This window comes from Stenella coeruleoalba (assembly GCF_951394435.1).
Source record: "Stenella coeruleoalba genome assembly, chromosome: 15".
NCBI classification, from domain to species: Eukaryota; Metazoa; Chordata; class Mammalia; order Artiodactyla; family Delphinidae; genus Stenella; species Stenella coeruleoalba.
The window spans coordinates 16,163,688-16,178,410 of record NC_137161.1 but is presented as its reverse complement, the minus strand read 5'-3'; the positions used below and the strand labels follow the sequence as shown (position 1 = coordinate 16,178,410).

The 14,723-nt window shown below is 47.9% G+C and overlaps 1 protein-coding gene across 2 annotated transcripts in view; it reads left to right on the top strand.

The window, feature by feature from the left end:
* TOX2 (TOX high mobility group box family member 2) overlaps positions 1–14,723 on the top strand; it is a gene marked incomplete at its 5' end in the record, with an annotated part of 131,415 nt that overhangs the window by 77,158 nt on the left and 39,534 nt on the right. For both annotated transcript variants that reach the window (XM_079945392.1, XM_079945393.1), the window contains one exon: positions 7,834–8,079. In XM_079945392.1, coding sequence (XP_079801518.1) covers positions 7,834–8,079 — 246 coding nt within the window. The remainder of the gene's footprint in view (positions 1–7,833; positions 8,080–14,723) is intronic.

The following is a 14,723-nucleotide window of genomic DNA, read 5'->3' as shown; positions in this document are numbered from 1 at the left end:
AGATCTGACTGCTGGACTTAGTAACATGGAGGTCACTGGCGACCTTGCCAAACAGTTTTGGTGGATGGTGGGATGAAAATGTAATTGGAATGCATTTTTTTAAAAACTAATTAATTAACTTATTTATTTTTGGCTGTGTTGGGTCTTCGTTGCTGCGCGTGGGCTTTCTCTAGTTATGGTGAGCGGGGGCTACTCTTCGTTGTGGTGCGCAGGCTTCTCCTTGCGGTGGCTTCTCTTGTTGCGGAGCACAGGCTCTAGGCATGCAGGCTTCATTACTTGCGGCATGCGGGCTCAGTAGTTGTGGCTTGCGGGCTCTAGAGCTCAGGCTCAGTAGTTGTGGCACATGGGCTTAGTTGCTCCACGGCATGTGGGATCTGCCCAGACCAGGGCTCAAACCCATGTCCCCTGCATTTGCAGGTGGATTCTTAACCACTGCACCACCAGGGAAGTCCCTGGAATGTGTTTGAGAGAGGATGGGTGGATAGGAAAAGACAACTCTTTACAGAAGTTTCCCTGTAAGATTTGCTAATCTTTTTAGCTTCTAGAGCTCTTACAACTTGGCATCTCTTTCTATATTCTCATGAGGACACTCGTGCTGGAGAGCAAATTAGGCATCACTGAGTGGTTCATTTCTTACTTAGAGGAAGTGAGGAATATGAGTCTTGAATAGGTCTCTGACCCAGTGTGGGAAAATGATGGATTCAGAGTCACAAGACATGGGCTTGAATCCCAACAATAATTCTTGTTATCCCAAGAATAACTTGGGACACCTTCATGTTCTTCATCTGCCGAATGGAGAGAACAGTCACTTCCCTGCAGAGCTCATATGGATTAAATGGAGAATGCGTGTGGAAATACTGGGTCCAGAGACTGGCCCACAGTATGAATCCATAGCAGGCTGGGGTGGTATGCAGGTGTCATGCGTTTAGGATTTAATTGCATTCAGAGGAGGCATGTACGCGTTTGCACGTTTAGTTATTGTTAAGTGTGCTAATTGCCTCTTTAAGTGAATTGTCATAATTGTGTGATTCCAATATTTTGATGCAACATATGCTTATTTTTAGAAAAGGCTTCTGGTCATTTGGGCTGGTTCCAGTGTGTTAAGGTTTTGGTTTTTTAAATGAAAGGCATGGACTCGTGCAGTCATTTGGCATTTACTGTCACATGCCATGTGACAGCACCTGTTGTGGGTGCAGGGAGTAGAGAGGAAGGTGACAGTCCACAGACATGAACAGCGGGTGACTGAGGGACTTCCAGTCTGTTGGGAGGGGCAGATATGGAAACCCCCAGGTAAAGTCTAAACCCAAAGCCTGGTGCGTCCTCCCATGTCATGTGCTCATTCATCACATTCTCATTGAGCACCTACTGTGTGCTAGGCATTGGTGACAAGACAGCCTTAACCCCTGCCCCCGTGGAGTCTGTGGGGAGGGGACACAAGCTAAAGGGAAGGAAAGAGTCACAAATCATTGCGGGCGATAAGGATGCCGTGGGGAACACACATGAGGCTGTGGAGGGGGAACGAGAGGAGGGGAGTTGCTGTGGGGGGGTCTGGGGAAGGCTTCCTGGGACCTGCTTTCCGGGATGATATGATACCTGTGGCTGAGTGCCATCTAAAGGCAGTCAGCCCCTCACCCATCTCGGTGGCCAGGCTGAAGCCAGACATCACCCTGTGCTGCACAGACCTGTGGTGTGAGGAGTTAGGAACATTCACGGTGGGCAAAACAGTGAGGATACCGAGTGGGTGAGCTGCTGTTTACTTGTCCTGTGTCCCTGGGGAAGTTCCTTAATGTCTCTGAAACTCCTGGCAAGGACAATAACAACAGCAATAACAACCGTCACGGAGCAGGCTGGCTCTGTGCCAGGCGGTGTCCTGAGCAATTTACACATGTTGATTCATTTACTCTTTGCAGGAGCCCTACAGTATACACTGTTATTACCTTCTTTTCACATACGAGGAAACTGGGGCACAGGGAGGTTAAGTAACCTGCCCAAAGCCACACAGCTAGTATGTGGCAGAGCCAGAATTCAAGGCACTGGACCACTTACACTGTACTGCCTCCTGTAGCAGCAGTAATGGCTACATACATAATGGCTACTGCTACATAGCAGCGTAATGGCCACCTCCAGCGCAGTCACGGAGGTCGAGTGAGATGCATGCTTATGGCACCTGCCGTAGGACCTGGCTCATTCACCCATCCAGCTAATTATTTAGCTCTGACTTCGTGCCAGTTGCTGGAAAACAGGACATATAAGGGCTGTCCCAGCAGAACTCACATTAAACACATAATTATACAAGAAGTTAGCTACAAATCTGATGAGTACTTCCAAGAAGAAATGCAGGGTGTGTGACACTCTAGAGAGTGTCAGGGAAGACATTTAAACCAAACCTATGGCGGAGGGATGAGTAGGAATGGGCCAGATGAAGGAAGAGCGAGTGACGGGCAAAGCATTCTAGCAGAAGGAACAGACTGTGTGAGGGCCTGGAGGCAGGAAAGGTCCCTGTGGCTAGAAGGGTGATGGGAGCCAGGCCAGGTGAAGACTTACAAGCCATGTTTGGTTCTATGGACTTTATCCTAGGACAGAGGGGAGCCGTCAAAGCCTTGTAAGCGTGGGAGTTATGTGGTGAGATGATCATCTTTCAAGAGACCCGTTTGGCTGCATGAAGGGAATGGATTGGTGGGGACAAGAGTGGGCTATGGGAGACCAGTAAGGAAGCTGTTGCAGTTCCCCAGGTAAGAGATGGTGGTGGCCTGGACCAAGATAGTGTGAATGGAGAGAAATGGATAGGTTTAAAAGATATTTCAGAGGAGTTTCATTGGACTTGAGGGGTGACTGAAGGTAAGCCCCCAGTTCGTGGCTTTATTAACTGGGTGGAGGATGAGGGAGACACAGGTGCAGGTTGGGGGAAGGGGCATCGTGATTGCAGCTTTGCACATGTTCACTTTGAGATGCTTGTGAGACATCAAGTGGGAGCATTGAGTAGGCATTTAGATGCTCAGATCTGGAACTCAGATGAGTGACCAAAATTGGAGGTGGAAATGCGGCATCAAGATGGAAGTTGAAACTGAGACTGGGTGAGGTCCACCTGGGGAGAAGGTGTAGGGCAGGAAGAGCAGAACACTCAGGACTGAACCCAAGAAACTCCAACGTGGCTGGCAGAGAAGGAGTTGACACTGGAGACAGAGAAGCAAAGAGGTGGGCAGATAACTAAAAGCACGAGGTCCTGGTGGCTAAAGGAGGGACGTTTGCAAGATGAAGGAAAGGGATTCGTTGGACTGTCGCTGCTGAGGGGACAGATGAGATGTGGCTGGAAAAGAAAGCCAGTTGGATCTGGTGCCATGGAGCTCACTGGTTGGTGAGGGCATGGAGGGAAGAGAACGCAGGTTGCAGTGGGCTATGGAGTGAATGGGAGATAAGGGAGGGGAGCCGATGGGTGAGGACAGCCCTTTCCAGAAGATGGGTGTGGACCGGAGGAGAGATGGTGGCAGCTGCAGAGGGATGGGGGGTGTGTAAGACCAGAGAGTTGAGCATGTCTCAGTCCAGCAGGGAGGGAAGGCCGAAGAGCCAGGAACAAGAACGGTTAATGGAATGACCAAGGTCCTCGGGGCAGAGGGAGGAAGGACGGGGTAGGACCATTCATACACACGTAGGGAGACTGGCCTTTGGAAGAAGTAGGGATGGCTCTTCTGGCATCAAAACAGGAGGCAAGTTGGTGCCAGATGGGCAGGTTTGTGGTTCTGGTGTCAGGACATTTTGGAAGCTATTTTCTGTTTTCCCTGTGAATGAAGTAGAAGGTGACTGGTCATCTGCAAAGGGGCAGAAAGGGAGTTAGAGGACTACTCAGGGGAGAATCATCGTGGAGATTAACAAGGTGGAAGGGAGCGGTTCCCAGCAGCACGAAGATCCCGCGCAGAGCTGGTGAGCGTGATTTCTGGTGAAATTTGGCCAGAGCCTTGCTCAGCTGTCTTGGTGAGGGTGCAGACGGGGCGGATGGTTGCATTCACATCAGGGGTGGGGGGTTTACTAGCGAGGCGCCAGGCATAGAAGGGTACAGAGTGCTTTCTCTCCAGCCATTTCTGATTTCTTGGGGGTATTTCTCCCCTTTCCCCTCTCTGCTCCCTAGAGCAATCCATCTCCCTTCACCAACTTATGTACCGTTCATATCCTTAACCACAAAATTATACCATTTGACCTTTGGGAATCTTGTCTTGGAAGAGAGGCACGTAAAGGTGAAGTTACATTAACACCCACATATATGCACCAAAATGCATCAAAATACAATCTGAAGCATTTTCATCACCCTTGGGGACCATGTTAAGATGTTTGGAGGGACCTCTCTCTTTCTGTCTCTTTTTCAGTAGAGACATACTAGTGTTTAGGCAGGGAGTGTTCAGAAGGTCTTTATTTGGGGAATGGGCACTGGGAGCAGAGTGGACATAGACTCAGAGGGGGAGACTGATGCTTGGAGGGTCCTTAAAGAGGTTGCTACTGTCACAGCAATACGAGAAGATACGGATCAGACCCAGTTACCTCCTAGTTGTAACCTGGGCGAAGCCTCTAGATCTTGATTTTTTTGATCTGTGAATGGGGATAAATACAGGATGCGTTTAACAATTAGAGATTTACATGTCAATTACATTGACATGTGAATGGGGATTATTTTTTGACCTGTGAATGAGGATAAATACAGGATGCGTTTAACAATTTGAGATGTATATGTCAATTACACCTTAATAAAGCTGGAAGAGAAATAGTTCAGGGCAGGCCTACCCGGGGAATTAGGGAGACACCCACATCAAGGTAGACCTCCCTGGGGAATTTGAGGGATGTCCCAGGTCAGTTTAGACACACTTGGGGAATTAGGGAGATCATAGGTGACACACACTTGTAATTAAGGAGACATAGGAGGTCACTGTAGACACAGCTGGGATATTAGAGACACATACCATTTGTTACACACCTAGGAAATTACGGAGAAAAAATAATGAGAGATGATGTGCACATAAACCACCCACCATATACTGGGTGATCAGTAACTAGCGATGGGGGCTATATTCTGGGTAAGAGACCGTAAGGGAGAGCATTGCATTGGGGTCCTGTGTAGAAAACGTGCGAGGAGTTACTTTCCCAAGCTCATCAATAACAAGGCTGGACCAAAGCCTGTTTCTTGGTGCCCAAGCCCTCAGTTTGGCCTTGATCGGCACTGCCTCTCAGGATTGTTAGGACCCAGAGTCTCAGGGTCCAAGTCACAGACTAGAAAGCGTTGCCTTCCTTTGCAGACAGTGTAAATTAGGGGAGGAGGGAGCGAGACCTTTTTCTAACTGTGCGACTTTCGCAGGTGAATTCCCCTCCCTGTGCCTTAGTGTCTCTGTCCATAAAATGGCTGTATAATAACAGAACCTCCTTCACAACGATGTTGTGAGAATTAAATGCATTAAACTTTTGTAAAGCGCTCACACCTGGCACATACCATATGCTCAATAAATGTTAGATATTTATATTCCCTGATTGAAAAAACTGCTCAAGGAAATTGTTTATGGTAGAGCTGAGACCTACCAGGACATGGTTTCCACCTATGTGTCAAGCTTGATCAGGAGAAACGGGATCTTCCTTGGGCCCTCTCCTGGTCCTTCTGTTACTCCCAGGCACCAGCTGGGGGACTCCCATCAAATTGGATTGAAATCCCATGGATATCGATAGAACAGCTAATGTGTATACTTAGCCATGGAGCTTGAAAGGTGGATGGGCCCATCCCCTGTCCCCCTTTGTGCGAGTGTGGAAACTGAGCTGAGAGAGAGCAATGACAGGCTAAGATCGTGCAGTACGAGATATATAACTTTGGTTGTATGCATATAGAGCAACTAGGCAGGGGACGGTCCAGCTTGGACCAGCTCTCGGAAGCAACTTCATGTGGTAGGAAGGAGCCAGATCTTGGGGTCAGAAGACTGGATCCTATTCCTGATGGCTCCGGATGCCCTTTGCCACCAGCAGGGTCACTGCTTCCTGGCCTGCTGTTTGCCTACCCGTGAAATAATCTCACAGGATCCCTGCAGAGGGAGCCAGGAAGCAAGAGGTGGCTTGGGCTCTGGGTCCAAGGTGGGGGCATGAGTGTGGCTAGGCACTACCCTCTCGGAGCATGTTTCTGTGGTTATAAAGGGCAGCCTAGGGCTCTTCCCCAGGAATTGTGGTGAGGTTCACAGATGCCCGAGAAGAGAGGCATTAACAACAAGCAGGTGTTTTAGAGACCATGTGGGCCTTCTTCCCACCATAACTCCACTCGAATTCTACCCATCCCCGCCCCCTCAGTGACCTCATCCAACAAATATTTACTGAGAGCCTACCCACCAAGAACCAGATATTGTAATGGGCTTCCACTGCCCTAGCTATTTTAATACACATACTTAATTTACCAAAGAATATAAGGATGTTAGAAGATTTATTTCTCGTATGCTGTTGTGGTTTCATGTTTTTTTCCTTCTCTACACATTATATTTTATGACTGTTGTAAGATTTACCATCATATTCACCAGGACCTTTGGTGTCCTTCATCTGGAATATTCCCAACCATTGTCTCTTCAGTTTTTCCTCTGCCCCATTCTCACTGTTCTCCCTCCAGAAGGCTGATTGAACAGATGTCCATTAGACACCCTCACTTTGTCCTCTATACCTTGAAACTTCTCCTTCATGTTTTCTTGGATCCGTCTTGCAGTTCACACATAACTCTTCTCCTAGGTCTAATCGCTCTCAGAGCACAGAAGAGGAGGAATGATTCCCCAGGCTAACATAACCTTGGTACTAAAACCCAACAAAGTCAGTATGAAAAAGGAAAATCATAGGCCCATCTTACTCGTGAACTAGATGCCAAAATCCTAAACAGAATATCAGCAATCAAAATCTAATCATGCGTAAAGTGACCAAGTAGGGTCTATTCCAGAAATGCAGGGTTGTTTTCACATTAGAAAAACCGAGTGTAGCAATTTACCATATTAACTGAATTCAAGGAAAAAGTCACTTGAGACTCTCAGTCGATGCAGGGACAAGGAATTCAATAAAATTAAAATTTGATGCAAGACTGAAAGAAAAAGGAATGCCCTTAACCTGTTATAAAATACCTGTAAGAACCTATGGCAAATCATGCTTAGTGGTAAAAATATTGAGCTACTTAAGATAAGGAAAAAAGCAAGGGTGTCCACTCTTACCATTTCTATTCAGCATTGTAATGGAGCTTCCTGGTCAGTGCAGTGAGGTGGGAAAAAGGAACAAATAATGTTTGGAAAGGAAGGTGTCCAGTGTGGCTCGTAGCTTGTGCTCCTGGGGGAATGTTTTTACCGTTTACCAAGATGAGAAAGACCAAGAGAGGACCCAGTTGGGAACATATAAGAGAAGGTCGCCCAGCTGCCCTGGAAGACCATGGGGCAGGGAGTCAGGATACTTCAGCTCCACTCCCAGCTCTTCTACTGGCCCTGCATGGGCCGCTTTCCTCTTGGACCTGAGTTTTTCCATCTGTAAAATGGGTGGGTGTGGACAGATGGATTCATGGTGGGCTGCAGGGGCCAGATCTGGTGGGAAAACAGAGAAGAACAGGTGAACAGGAGCTGACCCCATTCTCCAGGAGGGCAGGTTTCTGTATACAGGCTGTACAGTAGGAGGAAGCACCCATTTGGGGATGGGTCAGGAGTCTGACTGGGCCATTTTGACTGTGTGCCTTGCAGAGGGATCATCCCCTCTCTCCTTTGCCAAGGGGTTATCATTGTTGCTATTTTTGGTGCTGTCAAACCTGTTCTGCAGCTGTAAGACATTGACCCTCAACAACATGCCCTTTTGATGTTTTAGACCTACAACAGCCAGAACGAGAGCAACGAAGACTATGAGATCCCCCCAATAACACCTCCCAACCTCCCCGAGCCATCCCTCCTGCACCTGGGGGACCACGAAGCCGGCTACCACTCACTGTGCCACGGCCTCACGCCCAACGGGCTGCTCCCTGCTTACTCCTACCAGGCCATGGACCTCCCAGCCATCATGGTGTCCAACATGCTGGCCCAGGACAGCCACCTGCTATCAGGCCAGCTGCCCACGGTGAGTCCCTTTTACCTGCCATGGTTCCTGCTGGTTACAGCAGGAAAGGGAGTTGATGGGGAGCAGCATGTCAGTGCCTTGCTGAGGACCCTCTGCTCATGGGCAGGGTCTGCGCTCGGTTGGTTACTTGCATGGGGGTCTGCAGAATATTGGGGGTGGGCATGGAGGGAAATTTATGTCCTCACACTACTTATTTCTGAAGCTGAGTTTATAATATCTCAGTATTATTTGTTTTATTATTTTTTTAATAGTATAGTCTCATCTTTATTTTTATTTTTTAAAGACTTTATTGAGGGGGACTTCCCTGGCGGTCCAACTGTTAGGACTCTGTGCTTCTGCTGCAGGGGCCCTGGGTTCGATTCCTGGTCAGGGAACTAAGAATCCCACAAGCTGCTTGGTGTGGCCAAAAAAAAAAAAAAGTCTTTATTATTGAAATATAATTCACCTACTATACAATTCACCTATTTGAAGTATATGGTTCGGTAGCTTTTAGAATATTCACAGAGTTGTGTGACCATCAACACACTCTATTTTAGTACCTTTTCATCACCCCCAAAAGAAACCTTATACCCTTTAACCATCATCCCCAAATTCCCCCATCATCTAGCCCTAGGCAACCACTGATCTACTATATAGTTGCCTGTTATGCACATTTCATATAAATAGAATCAGATTATTTTTAAAATATCGTATTGCTTCAGCTAGCAGGGAAGAGGGTGATTACTGACTTAGAGTTTTGAGGATGTGTGGGAATTTGGCAGGCAGACCAGGGAAGGGAAGGACCTTGCAGGCAGAGGGAACAGCATGTACAAAAGCAAGAGGCAGGAGCCTCATGCTGTGCTTAGGAGTGGCATGTAGGTCATTCTTTTTATTGGGCTGGAGAGAAGGGACATGGAGCTATATAGGGAGAGAGGAGTGAAAACTAGCAGGGCCTGATCATGAAGATCCTGAATACATGCTGAGGAAATGTATGATTCTTCAGCATGGATGGTTGCTTTGAACAATCAAGACCTACAGAAGATCAGCAGAGATTTTTTTGTACAATGGGAAAATCTCCTTAAGGGAATTCTAGTACTTCTCCTGAATGACTGTGATGTGTGTTTATTTTTGCTTTTTCCTTCACAGCTAGTCACAACCCTTAAGTTCATTCCTAAGTGACAGTAATCAAACTCAAATGAGCTGATGCAGAAAAAAAGACTGAAATATCCAGGGGTGGACAAAGGGTTTCAGGCATAGCTGGATCCAGGAACTCCAGCAGTATCGTTAGTGTCATCCGCGCAGCAGGCATGAAGGCTTCCAGCAGCCAACATCTTCCCTGATGTCTCTGGCAGGTGACAGTTTGGGTCTTCCAGGGAGGACCATGACAGCGTGGCTGGACCCACCACTGTGTCCAGGAGGAAGCAAGTCCTTGATTTTGTCACAAACACACCTATGGAGGGGAGGAGGGGCCACTAAATTGATTTCCCGTCAGAATCACATGATGTTGGATGGATCATGTTTATCTCTGCAGAGGCTGCTCAGAGGTCATGGCCAAATATGTGGCCCAATTCTAGCAGATGCCTGGGACCTTCAGGTATACAGTTTATCGTCTAACAGTCTTAACTGTATTTTATTTATTTATTGTTTACTCTTATTACCACCAAATCTCCTTGCTTAAAAAAAAATCCTGGTGTACTCTATGTATACTTTTGAGAGCCGCGTCACTTTTGTTTTCTCGAACCTAGTGAGACGTAAAAGGAGAGAAGGAGAGAGGGAGGGAGGGAGGAAGCCAACTCAAGCCCCACATTTTATATTGTTCAGGGTCTGACTAAAGTGCTCAATGGAAATTGATGCTCCATTTGTTGAGGAACGAGCCCATCAATAATGCAGGTTCTCCGCTTCCCCTTCCCTCTCTAGACCTGCGGATTCCACAGCCATGTGGTTTTAATTCCACTTTGTTACAACCCTTTTACCTTAGCTGCTTGCCCAGCTAATTTCCTAACAAAAACCTCACAATTCCAGACCGTCCTGGTTCGGGATTTATGGTAACAGAGGCAGGGGCGGGGCCCTGCAGACGTCTCTGGTGTGTACCCTGGGGAGGGCCGTGGATAAGGGGTGCGTCTAGCTGCAGTTCTGGTCCACGGTGTCGCTGGTCTGGGATGCTGGTGGTCAGTGGAGACAGTGTGGGCTAGTGATAAATGCGTGGGCTCCGGCATCCCACGGACCCGTGTTAATCCTGGTCCCACATCCTGAGCTTCAGTCCTCTTTTCTTGCAGTGACGTGTATCTGAGATAATGTATGTAAAGTCTTAACAAATGTCTGGCAGAGAGTAAACAATCAGGGAATGTTTGCTATTGTTATTATTAGTCATAAAAATGAATTCCCACTGTAACCCAATGGCAGTGTTTTCCCATTAGTCTCATTTACCTAAAGGAACAGACTGCAGGTACTCACAGGTACCTTGGTAGGGCCACCTGGTTATAATAGCTCTGATAATTACAAAGGATATTATCTGTTTATCAGAGATGACCCCCCCACCCCGATCCTTCCTCCTAGAAAATGCTTTTGTTGGGCTCAGTCCAAATAGGTACTTTGTAGCCACTTTCCAGATTTCTTTAAAAACTAGTGCATGTTTAAGATGTTTCACAAATTCAGATAGCTTTAATTCTTCCATTAGTGAGAGTTTTCAAGGGTTCACTGGGTTTTATATTCCCTCGTTATGAAATGAAAGATAAGCCAAACTATTTTCCCCAGGGGAAGGCTGCCGGACCAAGTAAGAAACCAAATAAGAACGTGTCCATCCATTGGGACTATATGGCAAAGAGGGACAAAGCACCCTTGAAGACAATTGTTTTAAATGTGTCTGAGCTGAAGCTTGAAGGTGTGTGTCTGTGTGTATGGATGTGCTGCTATGTGGGTGATGCTGGAATTTGTGTCAGCGCCCTCTAGATGTTAAGCATTGTGCAGGAGGCTTTACAAACATTTTCCCACGTAATGCTCCCAAGTTCCGAGTGAGGCAGGAACGACTGCAGTGAGGAAATGGCGGCTCAGAGCAGGTAGGTGATTGTATTAGTTTCCTGTGGCTGCTCTAGCAATTGTCACAAACTCGGTGGCTTAAAAACAACGGAAATTGGGCTTCCCTGGTGGCGCAGTGGTTGAGAGTCCGCCTGCCGATGCAGGGGATGCGGGTTCGTGCCCCAGTCCGGGAGGATCCCACATGCCGCAGAGCAGCTGGGCCCGTGAGCCATGGCCGCTGAGCCTGCGCGTCCGGAGCCTGTTGCTCTGCAACGGCAGAGGCCACAACAGTGAGAGGCCCGCGTGCCGCCAAAAAAAAAAACACCGGAAATTTATTCTCTCACAGCTCTGGAAGATGGAGGTCCAAAATCTGTATCATTGGACCAAGATCAAGGTGTCAGGAGGAGTGACCTTCCTCCAGGGACTCTGGGAAAGAATCCGTCCCATACTTCTCCTAGCCTCTTGTGATAGCCAGCTGTCCTTGGCTTGTGGCTGCCTCACTCCAATCTCTGCCTGTCATCACATCGCCTTCTCTTCTGTCAGTGAAATCTCCCTCTGCCTTTCTTATAAGGATGGTTAAGTACTTAGGGCATTTAGGAATAATCTAGGATCATCTCCCCATCCCAAGAGCCTTAACTTAATCACATCTGCAAAGACTCTTTTTTCCAAATACAGTACCATTTACAGGTTCCAGGGATTAGAATCTGATGTCTTGAAGAGGCCATTTTTGGACTTAACCACAGTGATCAGCCTTGATTGAGAGCCAGCTAGGTACCAGGCATTGTTCTGAACTCTGGATCTACAAAATGCCCTTGAGGAACTCCTGGTGCAGGTGGAGAGACAGGTGAAGAGCCCATTTTCGAAAATGCAGTAAATGCTCTGATAGAATCAGTGCATGTTGCTCTGTCCCCCTAGAAGAGGCAGCTGGCTCAGATGTAGGGTTATTGCTTCCTAAAGGAAGTGATGACCTGACACTAGTAGTTTATGTATTTTATGAATGAATGAGTATAACATAGTTATTAGGTCACAAAACCAGAATTTACTTGCAGCTGTCTACCACGCACCTCTCAGTTTTAGCAGGTGCCCAAGGCTTGGAGCAGCTCGGCTGCAGGGTCACCAGTGGCACAGAGGATGCGCCAACGACCAGGATGCCTCAGGTGCTCTCTGCACAGGCTGAGATGTCAAGGATGGGGTCCTTGGAGCAGTGGATGAGGCCAAGGTGTTTGGCAGCCATCTCATTAACGCCAGGCCCTCTTGGCTCTGATGCCAGAGGCCACCAATTCCTTTTGGTCTCCTGCCCGGCCCGCGTGGTCTCCCAGCATGCATGGGAGTCGGCTCTTGTGCTTTAAAGGTATGGCTGCCGGCGGGAGTCCTATACAAGGAGCAGCGGGCTCCTTTTACAAAATTAAATATGCTTAAGGCTTCTCCCTCGACTTCAGCATCTTAACTGATTAAACATTCATTTCCAAGACAAAAAAAGTCAATTTAGTATGAAAGATATATTTTGCCAGTTTAATTTAAAGCACCGCACCTCCATCTGACCCCTATTTTCATAACTCAATAATTTTATCCTGTGTTGATTGTCTCATTTTGAGAGAGATATTGTATGTATAAATCAGTTTCTAAAATACCCAAAGAAACTAGAAGAGTGGAATTTATTACGCAGCCTCTGTTAAGTCTGAAATAATTTACTTTGCAGTCGTCCTTGGGAAATGCTCGAGCTTACGGTCCTGGCTTACCCAGAAGAGGAGTTATCCTGGGAAGGGACAAAGCTTGATGCCCCCAGATAAGTTCCTGGGGAACCTGTACCTTTTTCGAGACTAGAGACACTCCTGGGAGAGCCTTGGGCAGGTGGAGACGGGGCTCGATGGGAAGTGAGTTCTGGCAGAATCAGCCATGGGTTCCGGTGATTTGGGAAATGTGGGGTCTCCCTAAGATGAGCCCTGTGGGTCACTAAAATTCTGTGGTCCAGGCTCGGGCTTCAGTTAGCACAGGGGTGGCGCACAGCCGTCGTTCGAACATTCTCCTCCAGCACCGACTCTCCTTTACCGCTTTCTCTGGGAATTTGGATAAGTCACTTCTCTCCCAGCTTCCGTTTTCCCATCTATAGAATGCAGATTGGGATTCCATCTCTGGTGAACTCACAGATAGGAAAATGGGGATAATTGCTTTGCCAGCTGTGACACTCTGGGTAAGCATATAGGTTTGGGGTTGGGGAGACCCTGCTACCACCGCAACACATGCCACTGGCCTGGGGGGCTCAAAACTTATCAACTTGGATTAAAATCCTGAGTGCCAGACTGGTAGTTTTAGACCCTTTGTGTTCTAGGGCTCTCTCGCAAATTGTCTCGCCAAGGCTGGACCTTCTCCCTGCACAGAGAGGGCTGGGGGCCATACCAAGTGAAGGGTCTTTCCTGGATAGGATCCTAGGAGGGGCTTTTGGGGAGAGGGCTGGGCAGTTTCTTAGTTGCACTTCACCCCCTTGCCTTGGAGGTGGTTCCCGTGAAAGAGCCTGCAGCCCTGACTTAGGGTCCGGAGGCTGGGGGCAGGGCTCAGAGCTTATGGGCAGGGCCTGTGTATTGACCGGGGAGGATCCTTAATATTCATCCCCCCCCACCTCCTTCCCCCTTCTCTTTCTGTTCTCACTCTTCCCCTCCAATCTCCTCTCTCTGTCCTCCTCCCTTCCCTGACTTATTCCTTCTCCACCCAGGAGACTTGGTCTCCCTCTATTTGATTCTCACAAATTGAGATGCAGGGGATCCCCTCTGGAATCTAAGAAAAAGGGACCAAAGACCCCCAACCTTTGGTCATCTGGTCTTCTGAGCCACAGGACCAGTAGAGACACCTCTCCCTGCCCACCCCGCCCCCGCCTAGTCCAACCTATTCATTCATTTTATTGCCCTTAATGCATGATTTGTTTTTCGTTGTTGTCGTTGTTTTACAATTGAATCAGTTAGTTTTTGCTGTGTAACAAACTACCCCAACATTTAGTGGCTTAAAGCAAACAATGAACTTTTACTATTTCTTGTGCTTCTGTGGGTCAGCAAGGTAGTTCTTTTGATCTGGACTGGCTTGGCTGACTTCTGCCGTCAGCTTGCAGCTTGGCTGGAGCTGCGTGGCCTCGGATGGCCCTGTTCACATCTCAGCAGTTGGCTGGGGTCAATGGGGATGACGTGGTCACAGGTTTTTCGTCACATGGTGGCCTAGGCTTGTTCATGTGGTGATGGCCACAGGGCTCCCAAGAGCATCAAGAAAGAGGCTCCGATGTGCAACCACTTCAAACCTCAGCTTGCATCATATTTGCTAATGTCCAAAAATAGACCCCACCTCTTGAAGGGAGAAATGGCAGTCACATTGCAGAAGGGCATGAATGCAGGGCAGGGCAGGAATTTGTGATCATATTTTGTGTGTGTGTGTGTGTGTGTGTGTGTGTGTTTTGTTTCCTTGATGTATAGTATTACCCAGTATTTAGGAGCGTGGGCTCTGGGGTTAGGCCAACCTAAGTTTAAAACGCAGTTCCACCATTTGTTACCTTCCACCCTGTGACCCAGAGCCAGGGGTTAACTGCCCCGGCGCCTCAGGTTTTTTCATATGTAAAACGGAGGTAGTGTTACTTGCCTTATTGGAGCTTATGGAGATTCAATGATCAG